The sequence below is a fragment of the Pseudophryne corroboree genome, unplaced genomic scaffold, assembly GCF_028390025.1.
Source record: "Pseudophryne corroboree isolate aPseCor3 unplaced genomic scaffold, aPseCor3.hap2 scaffold_962, whole genome shotgun sequence".
Taxonomy (NCBI): domain Eukaryota; kingdom Metazoa; phylum Chordata; class Amphibia; order Anura; family Myobatrachidae; genus Pseudophryne; species Pseudophryne corroboree.
In genome coordinates, this window is record NW_026970542.1 from 84,913 (window position 1) to 109,000 (window position 24,088).

The 24,088-nt window shown below is 47.0% G+C and overlaps 1 protein-coding gene across 1 annotated transcript in view; it reads right to left on the reverse strand.

Annotated features, from left to right (window-relative positions):
* The window catches only part of LOC135048411 (MAGUK p55 subfamily member 4-like), a gene marked incomplete at its 3' end in the record, with an annotated part of 166,229 nt that overhangs the window by 40,130 nt on the left and 102,011 nt on the right, over nucleotides 1-24,088 (reverse strand). The window contains exon 8 of the mRNA XM_063955538.1: nucleotides 22,720-22,791. Coding sequence (XP_063811608.1) covers nucleotides 22,720-22,791 — 72 coding nt within the window. The remainder of the gene's footprint in view (nucleotides 1-22,719; nucleotides 22,792-24,088) is intronic.

Sequence of the window (24,088 nt, forward strand, 5' to 3'; positions counted from 1 at the left end):
AGCACCTTATACATGTAATGCCAGATAGAGATGCTTAAACACATTATGCCAGGAACACCCAAAACACCTTCTACCTGCCACCCAAAAAACAGTCTCGTTCAGTAGGTTAAGAAAATGTCAGTTTAATGGTTTTGGTGCTTTATTCTGTTTGTCTGGCCCTGAGGACGGGGTGTTTCCCCGAAACATGCTGGCTCATTAAACGGACATTTTCTTAACCTACTGAACCAGACTGTTTGAGTGCCGCTGCTACTTACCTGCCTACATAGTGATTCTCTGAGAGTTCACCTGGAGGGCACCACAGCACAAATGATCATTGAGACAGGATTGCCGGATAGAAAGGACTCATATATATATTAGAGATGAGCGCCTGAAATTTTTCGGGTTTTGTGTTTTGGTTTTGGGTTCGGTTCCGCGGCCGTGTTTTGGGTTCGAACGCGTTTTGGCAAAACCTCACCGAATTATTTTTGTCGGATTCGGGTGTGTTTTGGATTCAGGTGTTTTTTTCAAAAAACCCTAAAAAACAGCTTAAATCATAGAATTTGGGGGTAATTTTGATCCCAAAGTATTATTAACTAGAGATGAGCGGGTTCGGTTTCTCTGAAACCGAACCCGCACGAACTTCATGTTTTTTTCACGGGTCCGAGCAGACTCGGATCCTCCCGCCTTGCTCGGTTAACCCGAGCGCGCCCGAACGTCATCATGACGCTGTCGGATTCTCGCGAGACTCGGATTCTATATAAGGAGCCGCGCGTCGCCGCCATTTTCACACGTGCATTGAGATTGATAGGGAGAGGACGTGGCTGGCGTCCTCTCCATTAGAAATTAGATTAGAAGAGAGAGAGAGATTGTGCAGAGTCAGACAGAGTTTACCACAGTGACCAGTGCAGTTGTTGTTAGTTAACTTTTATTTATTTTAATATATATCCGTTCTCTGCTATATCCGTTCTCTGCCTGAAAAAAAACGATACACAGCAGCAGCCAGTCACACAGTGTGACTCAGTCTGTGTGCACTCAGCTCAGCCCAGTGTGCTGCACATCAATGTATAAAAGGCAAAGCTTATAATAATTGTGGGGGAGACTGGGGAGCACTGCAGGTTGTTATAGCAGGAGCCCCCAGGAGTACATAATATTATATTAATTTAAAATTAAACAGTGCACACTTTTGCTGCAGGAGTGCCACTGCCAGTGTGACTAGTGGTGACCAGTGCCTGACCACCAGTATAGTAGTATATTCATTGTTGTATGTATTGTATACTATCTCTTTATCAACCAGTCTATATTAGCAGCAGACACAGTACAGTGCGGTAGTTCACGGCTGTGGCTACCTCTGTGTCGGCAGTCGGAACTCGGCAGGCAGTCCGTCCATCCATAATTGTATTACAATATATACCACCTAACCGTGGTATTTTTTTTTCTTTCTTTATACCGTCATAGTGTCATACTAGTTGTTACGAGTATACTACTATCTCTTTATCAACCAGTGTACAGTGCGGTAGTTCACGGCTGTGGCTACCTCTGTGTCGGCAGTCGGCAGGCAGTCCGTCCATCCATAATTGTATTATTATTATAATATATACCACCTAACCGTGGTTTTTTTTCCATTCTTTATACCGTCGTCATAGTGTCATACTAGTTGTTACGAGTATACTACTATCTCTTTATCAACCAGTGTACAGTGCGGTAGTTCACGGCTGTGGCTACCTCTGTGTCGGCAGTCGGCAGGCAGTCCGTCCATCCATAATTGTATTATTATTATAATATATACCACCTAACCGTGGTTTTTTTTCCATTCTTTATACCGTCGTCATAGTGTCATACTAGTTGTTACGAGTATACTACTATCTCTTTATCAACCAGTGTACAGTGCGGTAGTTCACGGCTGTGGCTACCTCTGTGTCGGCAGTCGGCAGGCAGTCCGTCCATCCATAATTGTATTATTATTATAATATATACCACCTAACCGTGGTTTTTTTTCCATTCTTTATACCGTCGTCATAGTGTCATACTAGTTGTTACGAGTATACTACTATCTCTTTATCAACCAGTGTACAGTGCGGTAGTTCACGGCTGTGGCTACCTCTGTGTCGGCAGTCGGCAGGCAGTCCGTCCATCCATAATTGTATTATTATTATAATATATACCACCTAACCGTGGTTTTTTTTCCATTCTTTATACCGTCGTCATAGTGTCATACTAGTTGTTACGAGTATACTACTATCTCTTTATCAACCAGTGTACAGTGCGGTAGTTCACGGCTGTGGCTACCTCTGTGTCGGCAGTCGGCAGGCAGTCCGTCCATCCATAATTGTATTATTATTATAATATATACCACCTAACCGTGGTTTTTTTTCCATTCTTTATACCGTCGTCATAGTGTCATACTAGTTGTTACGAGTATACTACTATCTCTTTATCAACCAGTGTACAGTGCGGTAGTTCACGGCTGTGGCTACCTCTGTGTCGGCAGTCGGCAGGCAGTCCGTCCATCCATAATTGTATTATTATTATAATATATACCACCTAACCGTGGTTTTTTTTCCATTCTTTATACCGTCGTCATAGTGTCATACTAGTTGTTACGAGTATACTACTATCTCTTTATCAACCAGTGTACAGTGCGGTAGTTCACGGCTGTGGCTACCTCTGTGTCGGCAGTCGGCAGGCAGTCCGTCCATCCATAATTGTATTATTATTATAATATATACCACCTAACCGTGGTTTTTTTATACCACCTAACCATGGCAGTCCGTCCATAATTGTATACTAGTAAACTATCCAATCCATCCATCTCCATTGTTTACCTGAGGTGCCTTTTAGTTCTGCCTATAAAATATGGAGAACAAAAAAGTTGAGGTTCCAAAATTAGGGAAAGATCAAGATCCACTTCCACCTCGTGCTGAAGCTGCTGCCACTAGTCATGGCCGAGACGATGAAATGCCAGCAACGTCGTCTGCCAAGGCCGATGCCCAATGTCATAGTACAGAGCATGTCAAATCCAAAACACCAAATATCAGAAAAAAAAGGACTCCAAAACCTAAAATAAAATTGTCGGAGGAGAAGCGTAAACTTGCCAATATGCCATTTACCACACGGAGTGGCAAGGAACGGCTGAGGCCCTGGCCTATGTTCATGGCTAGTGGTTCAGCTTCACATGAGGATGGAAGCACTCAGCCTCTCGCTAGAAAACTGAAAAGACTCAAGCTGGCAAAAGCACCGCAAAGAACTGTGCGTTCTTTGAAATCCCAAATCCACAAGGAGAGTCCAATTGTGTCGTTTGCGATGCCTGACCTTCCCAACACTGGACGTGAAGAGCATGCGCCTTCCACTATTTGCATGCCCCCTGCAAGTGCTGGAAGGAGCACCCGCAGTCCAGTTCCTGATAGTCAGATTGAAGATGTCAGTGTTGAAGTACACCAGGATGAGGAGGATATGGGTGTTGCTGGCGCTGGGGAGGAAATTGACCAGGAGGATTCTGATGGTGAGGTGGTTTGTTTAAGTCAGGCACCCGGGGAGACACCTGTTGTCCGTGGGAGGAATATGGCCGTTGACATGCCAGGTGAAAATACCAAAAAAATCAGCTCTTCGGTGTGGAGGTATTTCACCAGAAATGCGGACAACAGGTGTCAAGCCGTGTGTTCCCTTTGTCAAGCTGTAATAAGTAGGGGTAAGGACGTTAACCACCTCGGAACATCCTCCCTTATACGTCACCTGCAGCGCATTCATAATAAGTCAGTGACAAGTTCAAAAACTTTGGGTGACAGCGGAAGCAGTCCACTGACCAGTAAATCCCTTCCTCTTGTAACCAAGCTCACGCAAACCACCCCACCAACTCCCTCAGTGTCAATTTCCTCCTTCCCCAGGAATGCCAATAGTCCTGCAGGCCATGTCACTGGCAAGTCTGACGAGTCCTTTCCTGCCTGGGATTCCTCCGATGCATCCTTGCGTGTAACGCCTACTGCTGCTGGCGCTGCTGTTGTTGCCGCTGGGAGTCGATGGTCATCCCAGAGGGGAAGTCGTAAGCCCACTTGTACTACTTCCAGTAAGCAATTGACTGTTCAACAGTCCTTTGCGAGGAAGATGAAATATCACAGCAGTCATCCTACTGCAAAGCGGATAACTGAGTCCTTGACAACTATGTTGGTGTTAGACGTGCGTCCGGTATCCGCCGTTAGTTCACAGGGAACTAGACAATTTATTGAGGCAGTGTGCCCCCGTTACCAAATACCATCTAGGTTCCACTTCTCTAGGCAGGCGATACCGAGAATGTACACGGACGTCAGAAAAAGACTCACCAGTGTCCTAAAAAATGCAGTTGTACCCAATGTCCACTTAACCACGGACATGTGGACAAGTGGAGCAGGGCAGGGTCAGGACTATATGACTGTGACAGCCCACTGGGTAGATGTATGGACTCCCGCCGCAAGAACAGCAGCGGCGGCACCAGTAGCAGCATCTCGCAAACGCCAACTCTTTCCTAGGCAGGCTACGCTTTGTATCACCGCTTTCCAGAATACGCACACAGCTGAAAACCTCTTACGGCAACTGAGGAAGATCATCGCGGAATGGCTTACCCCAATTGGACTCTCCTGTGGATTTGTGGCATCGGACAACGCCAGCAATATTGTGTGTGCATTAAATATGGGCAAATTCCAGCACGTCCCATGTTTTGCACATACCTTGAATTTGGTGGTGCAGAATTTTTTAAAAAACGACAGGGGCGTGCAAGAGATGCTGTCGGTGGCCAGAAAAATTGCGGGACACTTTCGGCGTACAGGCACCACGTACAGAAGACTGGAGCACCACCAAAAACTACTGAACCTGCCCTGCCATCATCTGAAGCAAGAAGTGGTAACGAGGTGGAATTCAACCCTCTATATGCTTCAGAGGTTGGAGGAGCAGCAAAAGGCCATTCAAGCCTATACAATTGAGCACGATATAGGAGATGGAATGCACCTGTCTCAAGTGCAGTGGAGAATGATTTCAACGTTGTGCAAGGTTCTGATGCCCTTTGAACTTGCCACACGTGAAGTCAGTTCAGACACTGCCAGCCTGAGTCAGGTCATTCCCCTCATCAGGCTTTTGCAGAAGAAGCTGGAGGCATTGAAGAAGGAGCTAACACGGAGCGATTCCGCTAGGCATGTGGGACTTGTGGATGCAGCCCTTAATTCGCTTAACAAGGATTCACGGGTGGTCAATCTGTTGAAATCAGAGCACTACATTTTGGCCACCGTGCTCGATCCTAGATTTAAAGCCTACCTTGGATCTCTCTTTCCGGCAGACACAGGTCTGCTGGGGTTGAAAGACCTGCTGGTGACAAAATTGTCAAGTCAAGCGGAACGCGACCTGTCAACATCTCCTCCTTCACATTCTCCCGCAACTGGGGGTGCGAGGAAAAGGCTCAGAATTCCGAGCCCACCCGCTGGCGGTGATGCAGGGCAGTCTGGAGCGACTGCTGATGCTGACATCTGGTCCGGACTGAAGGACCTGACAACGATTACGGACATGTCGTCTACTGTCACTGCATATGATTCTCTCAACATTGATAGAATGGTGGAGGATTATATGAGTGACCGCATCCAAGTAGGCACGTCACACAGTCCGTACTTATACTGGCAGGAAAAAGAGGCAATTTGGAGGCCCTTGCACAAACTGGCTTTATTCTACCTAAGTTGCCCTCCCACAAGTGTGTACTCCGAAAGAGTGTTTAGTGCCGCCGCTCACCTTGTCAGCAATCGGCGTACGAGGTTACATCCAGAAAATGTGGAGAAGATGATGTTCATTAAAATGAATTATAATCAATTCCTCCGCGGAGACATTGACCAGCAGCAATTGCCTCCACAAAGTACACAGGGAGCTGAGATGGTGGATTCCAGTGGGGACGAATTGATAATCTGTGAGGAGGGGGATGTACACGGTGATATATCGGAGGGTGAAGATGAGGTGGACATCTTGCCTCTGTAGAGCCAGTTTGTGCAAGGAGAGATTAATTGCTTCTTTTTTGGGGGGGGTCCAAACCAACCCGTCATATCAGTCACAGTCGTGTGGCAGACCCTGTCACTGAAATGATGGGTTGGTTAAAGTGTGCATGTCCTGTTTTGTTTATACAACATAAGGGTGGGTGGGAGGGCCCAAGGATAATTCCATCTTGCACCTCTTTTTTCTTTTCTTTTTCTTTGCATCATGTGCTGATTGGGGAGGGTTTTTTGGAAGGGACATCCTGCGTGACACTGCAGTGCCACTCCTAGATGGGCCCGGTGTTTGTGTCGGCCACTAGGGTCGCTAATCTTACTCACACAGCTACCTCATTGCGCCTCTTTTTTTCTTTGCGTCATGTGCTGTTTGGGGAGGGTTTTTTGGAAGGGCCATCCTGCGTGACACTGCAGTGCCACTCCTAGATGGGCCCGGTGTTTGTGTCGGCCACTAGGGTCGCTTATCTTTCTCACACAGTCAGCTACCTCATTGCGCCTCTTTTTTTCTTTGCGTCATGTGCTGTTTGGGGAGGGTTTTTTGGAAGGGACATCCTGCGTGACACTGCAGTGCCACTCCTAGATGGGCCCGGTGTTTGTGTCGGCCACTAGGGTCGCTAATCTTACTCACACAGCTACCTCATTGCGCCTCTTTTTTTCTTTGCGTCATGTGCTGTTTGGGGAGGGTTTTTTGGAAGGGACATCCTGCGTGACACTGCAGTGCCACTCCTAGATGGGCCCGGTGTTTGTGTCGGCCACTAGGGTCGCTTATCTTACTCACACAGCGACCTCGGTGCAAATTTTAGGACTAAAAATAATATTGTGAGGTGTGATGTGTTCAGAATAGGCTGAAAATGAGTGTAAATTATGTTTTTTGAGGTTAATAATACTTTGGGATCAAAATTACCCCCAAATTCTATGATTTAAGCTGTTTTTTAGGGTTTTTTGAAAAAAACACCCGAATCCAAAACACACCCGAATCCGACAAAAATAATTCGGTGAGGTTTTGCCAAAACGCGTTCGAACCCAAAACACGGCCGCGGAACCGAACCCAAAACCAAAACCCGAAAAATTTCAGGCGCTCATCTCTATTATTAACCTCAAAAAACATAATTTACACTCATTTTCAGCCTATTCTGAACACATCACACCTCACAATATTATTTTTAGTCCTAAAATTTGCACCGAGGTCGCTGTGTGAGTAAGATAAGCGACCCTAGTGGCCGACACAAACACCGGGCCCATCTAGGAGTGGCACTGCAGTGTCACGCAGGATGTCCCTTCCAAAAAACCCTCCCCAAACAGCACATGACGCAAAGAAAAAAAGAGGCGCAATGAGGTAGCTGTGTGAGTAAGATTAGCGACCCTAGTGGCCGACACAAACACCGGGCCCATCTAGGAGTGGCACTGCAGTGTCACGCAGGATGTCCCTTCCAAAAAACCCTCCCCAAACAGCACATGACGCAAAGAAAAAAAGAGGCGCAATGAGGTAGCTGACTGTATGAGAAAGATAAGCGACCCTAGTGGCCGACACAAACACCGGGCCCATCTAGGAGTGGCACTGCAGTGTCACGCAGGATGTCCCTTCCAAAAAACCCTCCCCAAACAGCACATGACGCAAAGAAAAAAAGAGGCGCAATGAGGTAGCTGTGTGAGTAAGATTAGCGACCCTAGTGGCCGACACAAACACCGGGCCCATCTAGGAGTGGCACTGCAGTGTCACGCAGGATGTCCCTTCCAAAAAACCCTCCCCAAACAGCACATGACGCAAAGAAAAAAAGAGGCGCAATGAGGTAGCTGACTGTGTGAGAAAGATAAGCGACCCTAGTGGCCGACACAAACACCGGGCCCATCTAGGAGTGGCACTGCAGTGTCACGCAGGATGTCCCTTCCAAAAAACCCTCCCCAAACAGCACATGACGCAAAGAAAAAAAGAGGCGCAATGAGGTAGCTGTGTGAGTAAGATTAGCGACCCTAGTGGCCGACACAAACACCGGGCCCATCTAGGAGTGGCACTGCAGTGTCACGCAGGATGTCCCTTCCAAAAAACCCTCCCCAATCAGCACATGATGCAAAGAAAAAGAAAAGAAAAAAGAGGTGCAAGATGGAATTATCCTTGGGCCCTCCCACCCACCCTTATGTTGTATAAACAAAACAGGACATGCACACTTTAACCAACCCATCATTTCAGTGACAGGGTCTGCCACACGACTGTGACTGATATGACGGGTTGGTTTGGACCCCCCCCAAAAAAGAAGCAATTAATCTCTCCTTGCACAAACTGGCTCTACAGAGGCAAGATGTCCACCTCATCTTCACCCTCCGATATATCACCGTGTACATCCCCCTCCTCACAGATTATCAATTCGTCCCCACTGGAATCCACCATCTCAGCTCCCTGTGTACTTTGTGGAGGCAATTGCTGCTGGTCAATGTCTCCGCGGAGGAATTGATTATAATTCATTTTAATGAACATCATCTTCTCCACATTTTCTGGATGTAACCTCGTACGCCGATTGCTGACAAGGTGAGCGGCGGCACTAAACACTCTTTCGGAGTACACACTTGTGGGAGGGCAACTTAGGTAGAATAAAGCCAGTTTGTGCAAGGGCCTCCAAATTGCCTCTTTTTCCTGCCAGTATAAGTACGGACTGTGGACGTGCCTACTTGGATGCGGTCACTCATATAATCCTCCACCATTCTATCAATGTTGAGAGAATCATATGCAGTGACAGTAGACGACATGTCCGTAATCGTTGTCAGGTCCTTCAGTCCGGACCAGATGTCAGCATCAGCAGTCGCTCCAGACTGCCCTGCATCACCGCCAGCGGGTGGGCTCGGAATTCTGAGCCTTTTCCTCGCACCCCCAGTTGCGGGAGAATGTGAAGGAGGAGATGTTGACAGGTCGCGTTCCGCTTGACTTGACAATTTTGTCACCAGCAGGTCTTTCAACCCCAGCAGACCTGTGTCTGCCGGAAAGAGAGATCCAAGGTAGGCTTTAAATCTAGGATCGAGCACGGTGGCCAAAATGTAGTGCTCTGATTTCAACAGATTGACCACCCGTGAATCCTTGTTAAGCGAATTAAGGGCTGCATCCACAAGTCCCACATGCCTAGCGGAATCGCTCCGTGTTAGCTCCTTCTTCAATGCCTCCAGCTTCTTCTGCAAAAGCCTGATGAGGGGAATGACCTGACTCAGGCTGGCAGTGTCTGAACTGACTTCACGTGTGGCAAGTTCAAAGGGCATCAGAACCTTGCACAACGTTGAAATCATTCTCCACTGCACTTGAGACAGGTGCATTCCATCTCCTATATCGTGCTCAATTGTATAGGCTTGAATGGCCTTTTGCTGCTCCTCCAACCTCTGAAGCATATAGAGGGTTGAATTCCACCTCGTTACCACTTCTTGCTTCAGATGATGGCAGGGCAGGTTCAGTAGTTTTTGGTGGTGCTCCAGTCTTCTGTACGTGGTGCCTGTACGCCGAAAGTGTCCCGCAATTTTTCTGGCCACCGACAGCATCTCTTGCACGCCCCTGTCGTTTTTTAAAAAATTCTGCACCACCAAATTCAAGGTATGTGCAAAACATGGGACGTGCTGGAATTTGCCCATATTTAATGCACACACAATATTGCTGGCGTTGTCCGATGCCACAAATCCACAGGAGAGTCCAATTGGGGTAAGCCATTCCGCGATGATCTTCCTCAGTTGCCGTAAGAGGTTTTCAGCTGTGTGCGTATTCTGGAAAGCGGTGATACAAAGCGTAGCCTGCCTAGGAAAGAGTTGGCGTTTGCGAGATGCTGCTACTGGTGCCGCCGCTGCTGTTCTTGCGGCGGGAGTCCATACATCTACCCAGTGGGCTGTCACAGTCATATAGTCCTGACCCTGCCCTGCTCCACTTGTCCACATGTCCGTGGTTAAGTGGACATTGGGTACAACTGCATTTTTTAGGACACTGGTGAGTCTTTTTCTGACGTCCGTGTACATTCTCGGTATCGCCTGCCTAGAGAAGTGGAACCTAGATGGTATTTGGTAACGGGGGCACACTGCCTCAATAAATTGTCTAGTTCCCTGTGAACTAACGGCGGATACCGGACGCACGTCTAACACCAACATAGTTGTCAAGGACTCAGTTATCCGCTTTGCAGTAGGATGACTGCTGTGATATTTCATCTTCCTCGCAAAGGACTGTTGAACAGTCAATTGCTTACTGGAAGTAGTACAAGTGGGCTTACGACTTCCCCTCTGGGATGACCATCGACTCCCAGCGGCAACAACAGCAGCGCCAGCAGCAGTAGGCGTTACACGCAAGGATGCATCGGAGGAATCCCAGGCAGGAAAGGACTCGTCAGACTTGCCAGTGACATGGCCTGCAGGACTATTGGCATTCCTGGGGAAGGAGGAAATTGACACTGAGGGAGTTGGTGGGGTGGTTTGCGTGAGCTTGGTTACAAGAGGAAGGGATTTACTGGTCAGTGGACTGCTTCCGCTGTCACCCAAAGTTTTTGAACTTGTCACTGACTTATTATGAATGCGCTGCAGGTGACGTATAAGGGAGGATGTTCCGAGGTGGTTAACGTCCTTACCCCTACTTATTACAGCTTGACAAAGGGAACACACGGCTTGACACCTGTTGTCCGCATTTCTGGTGAAATACCTCCACACCGAAGAGCTGATTTTTTTGGTATTTTCACCTGGCATGTCAACGGCCATATTCCTCCCACGGACAACAGGTGTCTCCCCGGGTGCCTGACTTAAACAAACCACCTCACCATCAGAATCCTCCTGGTCAATTTCCTCCCCAGCGCCAGCAACACCCATATCCTCCTCATCCTGGTGTACTTCAACACTGACATCTTCAATCTGACTATCAGGAACTGGACTGCGGGTGCTCCTTCCAGCACTTGCAGGGGGCATGCAAATAGTGGAAGGCGCATGCTCTTCACGTCCAGTGTTGGGAAGGTCAGGCATCGCAAACGACACAATTGGACTCTCCTTGTGGATTTGGGATTTCAAAGAACGCACAGTTCTTTGCGGTGCTTTTGCCAGCTTGAGTCTTTTCAGTTTTCTAGCGAGAGGCTGAGTGCTTCCATCCTCATGTGAAGCTGAACCACTAGCCATGAACATAGGCCAGGGCCTCAGCCGTTCCTTGCCACTCCGTGTGGTAAATGGCATATTGGCAAGTTTACGCTTCTCCTCCGACAATTTTATTTTAGGTTTTGGAGTCCTTTTTTTTCTGATATTTGGTGTTTTGGATTTGACATGCTCTGTACTATGACATTGGGCATCGGCCTTGGCAGACGACGTTGCTGGCATTTCATCGTCTCGGCCATGACTAGTGGCAGCAGCTTCAGCACGAGGTGGAAGTGGATCTTGATCTTTCCCTAATTTTGGAACCTCAACTTTTTTGTTCTCCATATTTTATAGGCAGAACTAAAAGGCACCTCAGGTAAACAATGGAGATGGATGGATTGGATAGTTTACTAGTATACAATTATGGACGGACTGCCACGGTTAGGTGGTATAAAAAAACCACGGTTAGGTGGTATATATTATAATAATAATACAATTATGGATGGACGGACTGCCTGCCGACTGCCGACACAGAGGTAGCCACAGCCGTGAACTACCGCACTGTACACTGGTTGATAAAGAGATAGTAGTATACTCGTAACAACTAGTATGACACTATGACGACGGTATAAAGAATGGAAAAAAAACCACGGTTAGGTGGTATATATTATAATAATAATACAATTATGGATGGATGGACTGCCTGCCGACTGCCGACACAGAGGTAGCCACAGCCGTGAACTACCGCACTGTACACTGGTTGATAAAGAGATAGTAGTATACTCGTAACAACTAGTATGACACTATGACGACGGTATAAAGAATGGAAAAAAAACCACGGTTAGGTGGTATATATTATAATAATAATACAATTATGGATGGACGGACTGCCTGCCGACTGCCGACACAGAGGTAGCCACAGCCGTGAACTACCGCACTGTACACTGGTTGATAAAGAGATAGTAGTATACTCGTAACAACTAGTATGACACTATGACGACGGTATAAAGAATGGAAAAAAAACCACGGTTAGGTGGTATATATTATAATAATAATACAATTATGGATGGACGGACTGCCTGCCGACTGCCGACACAGAGGTAGCCACAGCCGTGAACTACCGCACTGTACACTGGTTGATAAAGAGATAGTAGTATACTCGTAACAACTAGTATGACACTATGACGACGGTATAAAGAATGAAAAAAAAACCACGGTTAGGTGGTATATATTATAATAATAATACAATTATGGATGGACGGACTGCCTGCCGACTGCCGACACAGAGGTAGCCACAGCCGTGAACTACCGCACTGTACACTGGTTGATAAAGAGATAGTAGTATACTCGTAACAACTAGTATGACACTATGACGACGGTATAAAGAATGGAAAAAAAACCACGGTTAGGTGGTATATATTATAATAATAATACAATTATGGATGGACGGACTGCCTGCCGACTGCCGACACAGAGGTAGCCACAGCCGTGAACTACCGCACTGTACACTGGTTGATAAAGAGATAGTAGTATACTCGTAACAACTAGTATGACACTATGACGACGGTATAAAGAATGGAAAAAAAACCACGGTTAGGTGGTATATATTATAATAATAATACAATTATGGATGGACGGACTGCCTGCCGACTGCCGACACAGAGGTAGCCACAGCCGTGAACTACCGCACTGTACACTGGTTGATAAAGAGATAGTAGTATACTCGTAACAACTAGTATGACACTATGACGACGGTATAAAGAATGGAAAAAAAACCACGGTTAGGTGGTATATATTATAATAATAATACAATTATGGATGGACGGACTGCCTGCCGACTGCCGACACAGAGGTAGCCACAGCCGTGAACTACCGCACTGTACACTGGTTGATAAAGAGATAGTAGTATACTCGTAACAACTAGTATGACACTATGACGGTATAAAGAAAGAAAAAAAAATACCACGGTTAGGTGGTATATATTGTAATACAATTATGGATGGACGGACTGCCTGCCGAGTTCCGACTGCCGACACAGAGGTAGCCACAGCCGTGAACTACCGCACTGTACTGTGTCTGCTGCTAATATAGACTGGTTGATAAAGAGATAGTATACAATACATACAACAATATACTACTATACTGGTGGTCAGGCACTGGTCACCACTAGTCACACTGGCAGTGGCACTCCTGCAGCAAAAGTGTGCACTGTTTAATTTTAAATTAATATAATATTATGTACTCCTGGGGGCTCCTGCTATAACAACCTGCAGTGCTCCCCAGTCTCCCCCACAATTATTATAAGCTTTGCCTTTTATACATTGATGTGCAGCACACTGGGCTGAGCTGAGTGCACACAGACTGAGTCACACTGTGTGACTGGCTGCTGCTGTGTATCGTTTTTTTTCAGGCAGAGAACGGATATAGCAGAGAACGGATATATATTAAAATAAATAAAAGTTAACTAACAACAACTGCACTGGTCACTGTGGTAAACTCTGTCTGACTCTGCACAATCTCTCTCTCCTAATCTAATTTCTAATGGAGAGGACGCCAGCCACGTCCTCTCCCTATCAATCTCAATGCACGTGTGAAAATGGCGGCGACGCGCGGCTCCTTATATAGAATCCGAGTCTCGCGAGAATCCGACAGCGTCATGATGACGTTCGGGCGCGCTCGGGTTAACCGAGCAAGGCGGGAGGATCCGAGTCTGCTCGGACCCGTGAAAAAAACATGAAGTTCGTGCGGGTTCGGTTTCAGAGAAACCGAACCCGCTCATCTCTAATATATATGTTATAAGGGCTCAGTCCAAGGAAGGGGATTGTTACCCCAAAACGTCCCATATTAAACAGCACGCCCTGTGGGGCTTTATGCACCAAACCAGTGTTTGTGAGTCTCTGAGTGCCGCCTATGTTTTGGAGAAGCAATATATGCAGGCTAAGCACCTGGAAGGAGGGCACCTGAGCCAGTTTCACGTAAGACCAGAGCGTCGGGGGTTTGTTTGTTTCTCTCTCTCTCTAAAATGTTATTTGTGTGTTTTTATTCATTCCTATTAAATTGCTTTTAAATCAGCGCAGTTAATTTAGATTTTACAATAACTCTGTTTTCCCTGGTGGTCTAGTGTGAAAATATTCAGCAAGTGCTCACTATTCCCACTATTTATAGAGCATCTTCCTGCAGCACTACCTGAAATTCCCTTGTTTTGGGAACCGATAGAGGTCTATGTTGCTGTACCTGTCAGTAAGTCCTTCACCACGGAGCCGCGGTAACTTCCTGGATCCCAGCGGACACGTGGGTCAGCAGAGCCGTGGAGAGGCAGGCCGCAGCTGCTGCACACAAATTCAGGGGAGGCGGAGCCGCGGGATGGACAAGGGGACAGAGGCGGAGCTGAGTAAAGGCGGAATCTACAATGGCCATGGACCAGGCGAGGAGGAGGTAAGCAGCGAAGACTGAGCCTGTAGAGAAGCCATGCTAGACACTGACACCACCACTGCCTGTCAAATGCTATGACAGGCAGTGGCGCTGTCAGCGTCTAGCAGCAACTGCGAAATACAGCAGAGTTGCAGAGCAGGGAGAGCTCAAGACTCTGCTGAGCGGTACACAGAGGGCTCCGCTACAGCTGGTAGCTGCATGCACAGGCAGGGTATTAATCCGGGTGGATGGCGCCTTTCTCATGTTTGGGGGAAGCGAGCTGCCCCCTTGCCCCCCCCCCCCATTCCGACGCCCCTGCATGTAGGGGAGGGGTGGATAGTGAAGTGGGCCTAATATTCATCATTTTCTGGTGGGAGGGCAGCTTCCTTGCCTGCAGATATCTCAAATTCCTGGAAATAGATTTCTTGGCTTTGAATGGGATTAAAAATCTAGAGATTCCCCCCCTTTCAGGAGGTGCTGGGGATCTGGGGATCAGAGATCAGGAGTCAGAGCAATACACCAATGAAAATATACAAATATATTATAATATATATTAGGCATGTGGACCTGGAGCCAGCTTCTGGAAGGCTGATATCTCTGGATCTGGGCATAGTAGAGACAAGCTGCTAGTGTCCACCAAAAGGGGAGAGTCTCAGCTTTTGGGGTATACCGTCAGAAAAACTCTAAGTCACACAGAACCCGAGATATCTGGCTAGGAAAAGTAATTAATAAGCTTGGATGGGAACCAATGCTTTGAAGTCAGATATCTCTGTTTCCCCAGGGCCGATCTTCAGCTATCAGCCTAGGGCCCTTATACACCTGGTGCAATGTGTAACAGGAAAGGGGGCTCTATCTGGTGCAATGTGTAACAGGAAAGGGGGCTCTATCTGGTGCAATGTGTAACAGGAATGGGGGCTCTATCTGGTGCAATGTGTAAGAGGGGCTCTACCTGGCAATGTAAAAGGGGACTGTAACATAGTAACATAGTTAATGAGGTAGAAAAGATGCCCATCGGGTTCAACCTGTATTCTGCATTAAGCCGAGTTCATTATAATGTCCCTGCTGAAGTAATATTTTATGTCTATAAAAATAAATCATGTTCCTCCCAGATTATCAATGCCAATATTTTAAATGCTATAACCTTGGATATCTTTTTCAATCAGAAATTTATCCAATCAATTTTTAAATGCATTTATAGATTCCGCCATTACCACCTTCTCTGGCAGGAAATTCCAAATCCTTATTACCCTAACAGTGAAGAACCTTTTCTCTCTCCTAGCCTCAGTGAGTGCCCACGTGTCCTATACAAAGTTTTTTTTAATAAGCAATTCCTCTGATAACTCTTTGTGATGTCCCTTTACATATTTGAAGATATTAATACAGGTTGAGTATCCCTTATCCAAAATGCTTGGGACCAGAGGTATTTTGGATATCGGATTTTTCCGTATTTTGGAATAATTGCATACCATAATGAGATATCATGGTGATGGGACCTAAATCTAAGCACAGAATGCATTTATGTTACATATACACCTTATACACACAGCCTGAAGGTCATTTTAGCCAATATTTTTTTATAACTTTGTGCATTAAACAAAGTTTGTGTACACTGAGCCATCAAAAAACAAAGGTTTCACTATCTCACTCAAAAAAGTCTGTATTTCGGAATATTTGGATATGGGATACTCAACCTGTAATGTCTCCTCTTAGGCGCCTCTTTTCTAGTGTATACATATTTATCCTAGTAAGCTTTTCTTCGTACTCCAGTGTCTCCAACCCTTTAATCAATTTAGTAGCTCGCCTTTGAACCCTTTCAAGTTCATAGATATCTTTTTTATAATATGGGGCCTAAAACGAACACAATATTCCAGGTGCGGACGTACCTATGATTTGTACAGCGGCAGGATTACACTCTCATCCCGTCTCAAGTCCCTGTTTTATGCACGCTAGCACCTTACTTGCCTTCTTTGCTGCACTTTGACATTGTGTACGGTTATTAAGCCTATTATCAATGAGTACCCCCAAATCTTTTTCCAATACTGTTACCCCTAGAATATCCCCATTTAATATGTAGGATGCAAGTTTTTTTTTAGTCCCGAAATGCATAACCTTGCACTTGAACCTCATTCTCCATTTAGACGCCCAGAGTTCAAGTTTAGATAGATCATTCTGCAAGGACTCCACATATATTTCCGAATTAATTACCCTACACAGTTTAGTATCATCTGCAAAGATTGACACTGTGCTTTCCAGGCCTATTTCTAGGTCATTGATAAATATGTTGAACAGTAGTGGTCCGAGTACAGACCCTTGTGGTATTCCAGTGACTACTGATGCCCAGCTGGAGGACATCCCATTGACCACTACGCGCTGTTATCCAGCCAGTTACTTATCCATGTACAAATAGTTTTTCATAGGCCGATTTGATGATCAGTCTCCTGTGAGGCACTGTATCGAAAGCTTTTGCAAAAATATAAGTAGACGACATCCACTGCTTTTCCCTGGTAAAGAGTGTCGCTCACTTCCTCATAGAAGCTAACTAAATTAGTTTGACAGGATCTGTCCCTCACAAACCCATGCTGGTTCTTGCTAATAATCTTAGTGGTCTGCAGATACTTCTGTATGCTATCCCTTAAAATTCCTTCCAATATTTCCCCCACTATAGATGTCGAACTAACTGGTCAGTTTCCCGGATGATTTTTAGATCCCTTTTTAAATAATGGCACTACCACAGCTATACACCAGTCCTTCGGTACCATGCCTGATCTAATTGAACGATTGATAATCAAGTATAGGGGTCTTGCTAGTTGTGACCTAAGCTTCATAAGAACCCTCGGGTGAAGTCCATCAGGACCAGGTGATTTATTCATCTTAACTTTGCTTAGTCTCTGCCGGATTACTTCTTCACATAAACAAGTATCTAGCCATGAATCATTGCTATCACTATCGTTATGCACTACTCCCACCGTCAGTTCTTCTCTGGTGAACACTGATGAAAAAAATGTGTTCACTATTTCCGCTTTTATTGCGTCATCATTTATCAATACCCCAAATAAATTTTTTATTGGACACATGTTCTCCTTTTGTAACCTTTTACTGTTTATGTATTTAAAAAACTTTTTAGGATTGGTTTTGCTCTTCATAGCGATTTGCTTTTCATTTTCAATTTTAGCTGCTCTTATTGCTTTTTTGCATCTTTTATTGCATTCCTTGTAGTACTGGAATGTCTCTTCCTTTCCATTATATTTAAATGCTTTGAAAGCATGCTTCTTTTTATCCATTTCTTCCTTGACCTTCTTAAGCCACATCGGTTTGAGTATGGTACTCCTGCGTTTACGGTCCATAGGGAATGAATTTGTGAATATTGCTATCTAGCAAGCCATATATAGCATCCCACATTTCCTAGTGTTCTTGCCATGAAACAAAACTTCCCAGTCAATGTCATTTAGTGCACATCTCAGCATACTTAAGTTAGCCTTTCTAAAGTTAAATGTTTTGGTTGATCCCTCATAGAGATGTTTCTTGAAACTGATGTCGAATGTGAACATATAGTAATCACTGTTACCCAAAAGTCTACCCAACTTTAGTGTTTGATATAATGTCCACATTATCTGTAATTACTAGATCCAGATTAGTTTTACCTCTAGTTGGGTCATTGACTAATTGAGAAAAGTAGTGATCCTTTAACTTATTTAAGAACCTGTTACCCCTAGCTTTAACACATTAATCGTTACTCAAATTAATATCAGGATAGTTAAAATCCCCAATCACTAGGATGTCGCCCAATCCCGCAGCCATTTTGATTTGCTGCAAGAGTTGTTCTTCCTCATGTATGCTAATATCCGGCTGTTTGTAGCACGTGCCTATGACTAGTATTTTTGCATCAATGCCCCCACTTGAGATTTCAACCCATAGTGACTCCACATTATCTCCAGTCTCCTCATAGATAACCTCCTTTAAGTATGGTTCAAGAGATGGTTTAACATAAAGGCATACACCTCCTCCTCTTTTGTTAGCCCTGTCTCTCCTGAAAAGAGAATGCCCCTCCAAGTTTGCAACGCAGTCGTGAGAGTCGTCCCACCATGTTTCCGTAATACTTATAATATCATACTCAGCCTTTGATGCTCACAATTCCAATTCCCCCATTTTACCTGCTAGGCTTCTTGCGTTCGCAAGCATACATTTTAGTTTAGTGTTACCCTTGTCCGTTTGTTTTTTTAAGGGTATCCTAACATGGTTTACAAGTGCCTCCCTTGAGTTACTCTTACTGACTGTCCTTCTCCTCCCTTTCTTTCCACCCCCATCATACTTACCGTACGATTGTCTTTGATCAACCCATTTAGTCCTTCAAAACTCTCAGCCCTGACATAAGTATTTTCCCTTATGCTACTTACATCATTTTCTATATGCTGTAATGATGACCCACAATTGTTGTTAGTTAATGTTTTGGCAATAGCTTTGGTAATACCATTTTTAGTACCCATGTAAATACCCTTGCCGGCTGCTCTTTCCCTCCCCCCTTCTTCACCACCATTTAGTTCACTACCACCATCCTTACTATTCTCACTGCATAACCCATAGGGGGGGGATTCAAATGTTTGAAAAGTCAGTTAGATGTCTATTTTTTCCTATCTAATAGACACACAACCGACTTTTCAAACATTTGAATCTCCCCCATAGTTTCTAGCTAAACCCTCCCCCCAGGCTCCTAGTTTAAAAGCTCCTCCAACCTTCTAACCATCCTGCCCCCCAGCACCGCAGCCCCCTCCTCATTCAGGTCCAATCCATTGCGACAAAAAAGATGGCGCCTGACTGAGAAGTCCGCCCAGTGTTCCAGGAACACAAACCCCTCCTTCCTACACCAGTCTCTAAGCCACACATTTACCTCCCTGATCTCCCTCTGCCTCCCTGGGCTAGCGCGAGGCACAGGTAGTATTTCGGAGAATATTACCTTAGATGTCCTTCCCTTTAGTTTCTGGCCTAAGTCCCTATAATCTTTCTTAAGGACATCCCACCTTCCGCTAACTTTGTCATTGGTGCCAACGTGCACCAAGACTGCCGGATCATTCCCAGCCCCTCCCAACAATCTATCTACCCAGTCCACGGCGTAATGTGATAAAGGGGGCTCTACCTGGCATAATGTGTATAAGTGGGACAACTGTGCGGCATAATTTTAATAATGGAGACTGCTGTGCGGCAAACTATGAATCGGTATTATTTTGTGACCACGCCCCTTCCCCCTGAAGCCATACCCATATATTTTTCCCACACACCTTTGAAGGGGGGGGCACAGAATACCAAAATGTCTAGTTAAGGCTCTGGGATCCAGTATGATATGCCAGCGGTCAGAATACCCATGCCGGCATCCCGATTTTCTAAATCCCAATGGGGGGGGGGGGTGGGGGGGGTGGCAGTATATTTCCCACTGTCCCCTACCCCTCTGTGCCTGCAGCCTAACCCTAACCTCCCCACCTTAGTGCCTAAACCTCCCCCCGGTGGTGCCTAAGCAGCCTAACCATAACCTACCCCCACAAACCTAACCCTCCAGGAGATGCCTAAACCTAACCCCCTCGTACTGGCCCTAACCTGCCCACTATTCATACGGTTGGGAATCCGGGGTCGGTCTCCTGATCCTGTTGGGATTCTGGCACCGGGCTTCTGACAGCTGTTGGGATTCTGATGCCTGTCGGCATTCTGGCTGCTGTGATCCCGACAGCTGGCAACTTGACCGCATCCCTCTTAGACAGCATGTGTCATATACCAGTGTAACTAATGTTCCTGATCATGAACCGTAGCTGAAAGAGGAGATTCAACAGTGTTTTACACCACCATAAAATTTGGAGGACATGGCCAATCCCTTCCTTCTGTAAACCAATCACAGGCTATTGTACAATTAAGTCATATTAATAACAAATAGTGCATGTGTTCTCATCGATGAGACTTAAGGGGCATATTCAATTAGGTGTGAGAATAGCAGCAGGTATGAGATTTTTGCTATTCAATTGTGTGTGGGCTTTTTTCATTTCACTGTGCCCAGCTCCAGAACCTGTAGCTACCACTAGTCATCTGTGCAGTCTTCTCGGGCACGCACTTTCTCATTATTTATTTATTTATTAGCAGTTTCTTATATAGCGCAGCATATTCCGTTGCGCTTTACAATTAGAACAACAATTATAGAACAAAACTGGGTAAAGACAGACAGACAGAGGTAGGAAGGCCCTGCTCGCGAGCTTACAATCTATAGGGAAATAGGCATTGATACACAAGGATAGATGCTACTTGTCACATAATGGTTCCCCAGGTTGCTAGGTTCTTAATGGGTTGTATATGATATGATCACCCAGCAATGTTGGAAGACAAAATGTGAGTTTATGTGGACTGTACAGAGGGGATGTAACTTGATAGGGAAGCTGTGAAGGTTATGTGTGTGGGTCAGAAATTTGGTAGGCTTGTCTGAAGAGATGAGTTTTCAGAGAACGTTTAACGGTTTGGAGACTAGAGGAGAGTCTTATTGTGCGTGGGAGTGCATTCCACAGAGTGGGTGAAGCCCGGGTAAAGTCATCCTCCGCCACTGGTCCAACCCCCTGTCTCATGGTACTGCGCTGCGCTGCTAGAGGAAGTGAGCTGGGCCACGCAAGAAGATGGTGAGTGCTGCTGCCTAGGGGCCGGGAGGAGCGGTACAGTCCATCATACCCACACAGGCTATCCATGACCTGTGAAGCTGCTGTCAGAACGAGCGGCAGCCGTGACCTGGGAGCTACGAAGATGAGGTGACATACTTGTTCAGCTTCCACTCCCATCCTGGCTGCTTCTTCCCAGTTACCACCACTACCCCCAGTCTGCTCCCCACTACTACCACTCCCAGGATGCCGCTATTCTCCACCACTACTACTCCCAGCCTGCCCCCTGCTCTCCACCACTATTTCCAGCCTGCCCCCCGCTCTGCACTGCTACTCCCGACCTGCCCCTCCTGCTCTGCACTACTACTACTCCCAGCCTGCCCCTCCTGCTCTGCACTACTTCTACTCCCAGCTTGCTGCCCTCTCTACACTACTACTACTCCCAGCGTGCCCCTGTTCTCCACCACTACTACTCCCAGCCTGCCCCCTGATCTCCACCACTATTATTTCCAGCCTGCCCCCTGCTCTGCACTGCTACTCCCGACCTGCCCCTCCTGCTCTGCACTACTACTACTCCCAGCCTGCTGCCCTCTCTACACTACTACTACTCCCAGCCTGCCCCGTTCTCCACCACTACTACTCCCAGCCTGCCCCCTGCTTTGCACTACTACTGCTACTCCTGACCTGCCCCTCCTGCTCTGCACTACTAGTACTCCCAACCTGCCCCCCTGCTCTGCACTACTTCTTCTCCCAGCCTGCCCCCCTGCTCTGCACTACTTCTTCTCCCAGCCTGTCCCCCTGCTCCCCACAACTACTCTCAGCCTGCCCCCTTCTCTCCACCATGATGTAAGCAGACGGATGTTATACACTGTCTACTCCCCCCTGATTGGAATTTGTAGTAGGGGGATGTTATGTAATAAACAACACTGGAAGACCTCATGTGTTTCTCTGTGCACGTCCCGGCTCCTCTCCCTGCGTATCTGATGTCATACACATGTGTCATGACTGATCACACACACAATACTGCAGGACTGGAGACACAGGCACACGCTAGAGCCGGCACCAAACTTCTGTCCGGTCGCTGACAGCCTACCGGGAGTATTCACACAGCCCAGTTCTCAGACAATTTTGGTGGAGCTCGTGGTCTGTCGGAAATGCCCTTTATACAGCCTTGTCAGTGGGCCCCCTGGGACAAGCAGGGCCCCCTAGCACTCACAGGGCCCTAAACAGCCATTTTGGTTGCCTTGTGGTAAATCTGCTTCTAGTACTGCTAGCCCCGTCTTCTGAGGGGGACACAGGTTGTGGAGAGTCTCATGTCAAATCTTTGTTTTTTCTTCAGCCTATAAATGTGATCTGCGTGAAACAGAAAATAGGATGAATGTGGGTGATGATATATACAGAATATTATGTGTATGAAGGAGTGGCCAATGGTGGAGATCCGATGTGAGTTATAGTATAACTCACGTTATGTACAAGACAAGGAGGAGGCGTGGAAGAGGGAAATATCGCAGGGTGGAATGTCATCAGAACGTGGTGGTACCGTATCAGCTTTGTCTTGTCCCTTTCCACAGACCAGACCCTTCTAATAATGATCAGGGATATAGGGATAAATATCAGATATGTACCACATGACAGACCAGGGTTATTCTTACCATTGTGTGACTGCTCACCGTGCGATCACCAACCGGTATCAGTCTGAATACAATAGTCCCTTGAGAGTGAACCTGCACATAAAACACGTCCATTATTTTAAGGAAATTATATTTATAGGTAATAACACAACAATAAAAGCATCCAGGTACCCAAAGTGTAGATATAATACAGAAGTGGTTCTCATGCTGTGTACGGTGGCTCCTGGGGCATCTCAGGACACTTACAGGGGGCTCTGGTTCTCATACTGTGTGCGGTGGCTCCTGGGGCATCTCAGGACACTTACAGGGGGCTCTGGTTCTCATACTGTGTGCGGTGGCTCCCGGGGTGCCTCAGGAGACTTACAGGGGGCTCTGGTTCTCATACTGTGTGCGGTGGCTCCCGGGGTGCCTCAGGACACTTACAGGGGGTTCTGGTTCTCATACTGTGTGCGGTGGCTCCCGGGGTGCCTCAGGACACTTACAGGGTGCTCTGGTTCTCATACTGTGTGCGGTGGCTCCCGGGGCATCTCAGGACACTTACAGGGTGCTCTGGTTCTCATACTGTGTGCGGTGGCTCCCGGGGCATCTCAGGACACTTACAGGGGGCTCTGGTTCTCATACTGTGTACGGTGGCTCCTGGGGCATCTCAGGACACTTACAGGGGGCTCTGGTTCTCATACTGTGTGCGGTGGCTCCCGGGGTGCCTCAGGACACTTACAGGGGGCTCTGGTTCTCATACTGTGTGCGGTGGCTCCCGGGGTGCCTCAGGACACTTACAGGGGGCTCTGGTTCTCATACTGTGTGCGGTGGCTCCCGGGGTGCCTCATGACACCTACAGTGGGCTCTGGTTCTCATACTGTGTACGGTGGCTCCTGGGGCATCTCAGGACACTTACAGGGGGCTCTGGTTCTCATACTGTGTGCGGTGGCTCCTGGGCGCCTCAGGACACTTACAGGGGGCTCTGGTTCTCATACTGTGTGCGGTGGCTCCCGGGGTGCCTCAGGACACTTACAGGGGGCTCTGGTTCTCATACTGTGTGCGGTGGCTCCCGGGGTGCCTCAGGACACTTACAGGGGGCTCTGGTTCTCATACTGTGTGCGGTGGCTCCCGGGGTGCCTCATGACACTTACAGGGGGCTCTGGTTCTCATACTGTGTACGGTGGCTCCTGGGGCATCTCAGGACACTTACAGGGGGCTCTGGTTCTCATACTTTGTGCGGTGGCTCCTGGGCGCCTCAGGACACTTACAGGGGGCTCTGGTTCTCATACTGTGTGCGGTGGCTCCCGGGGTGCCTCAGGACACTTACAGGGGGCTCTGGTTCTCATACTGTGTGCGGTGGCTCCCGGGGTGCCTCAGGACACTTACAGGGGGCTCTGGTTCTCATACTGTG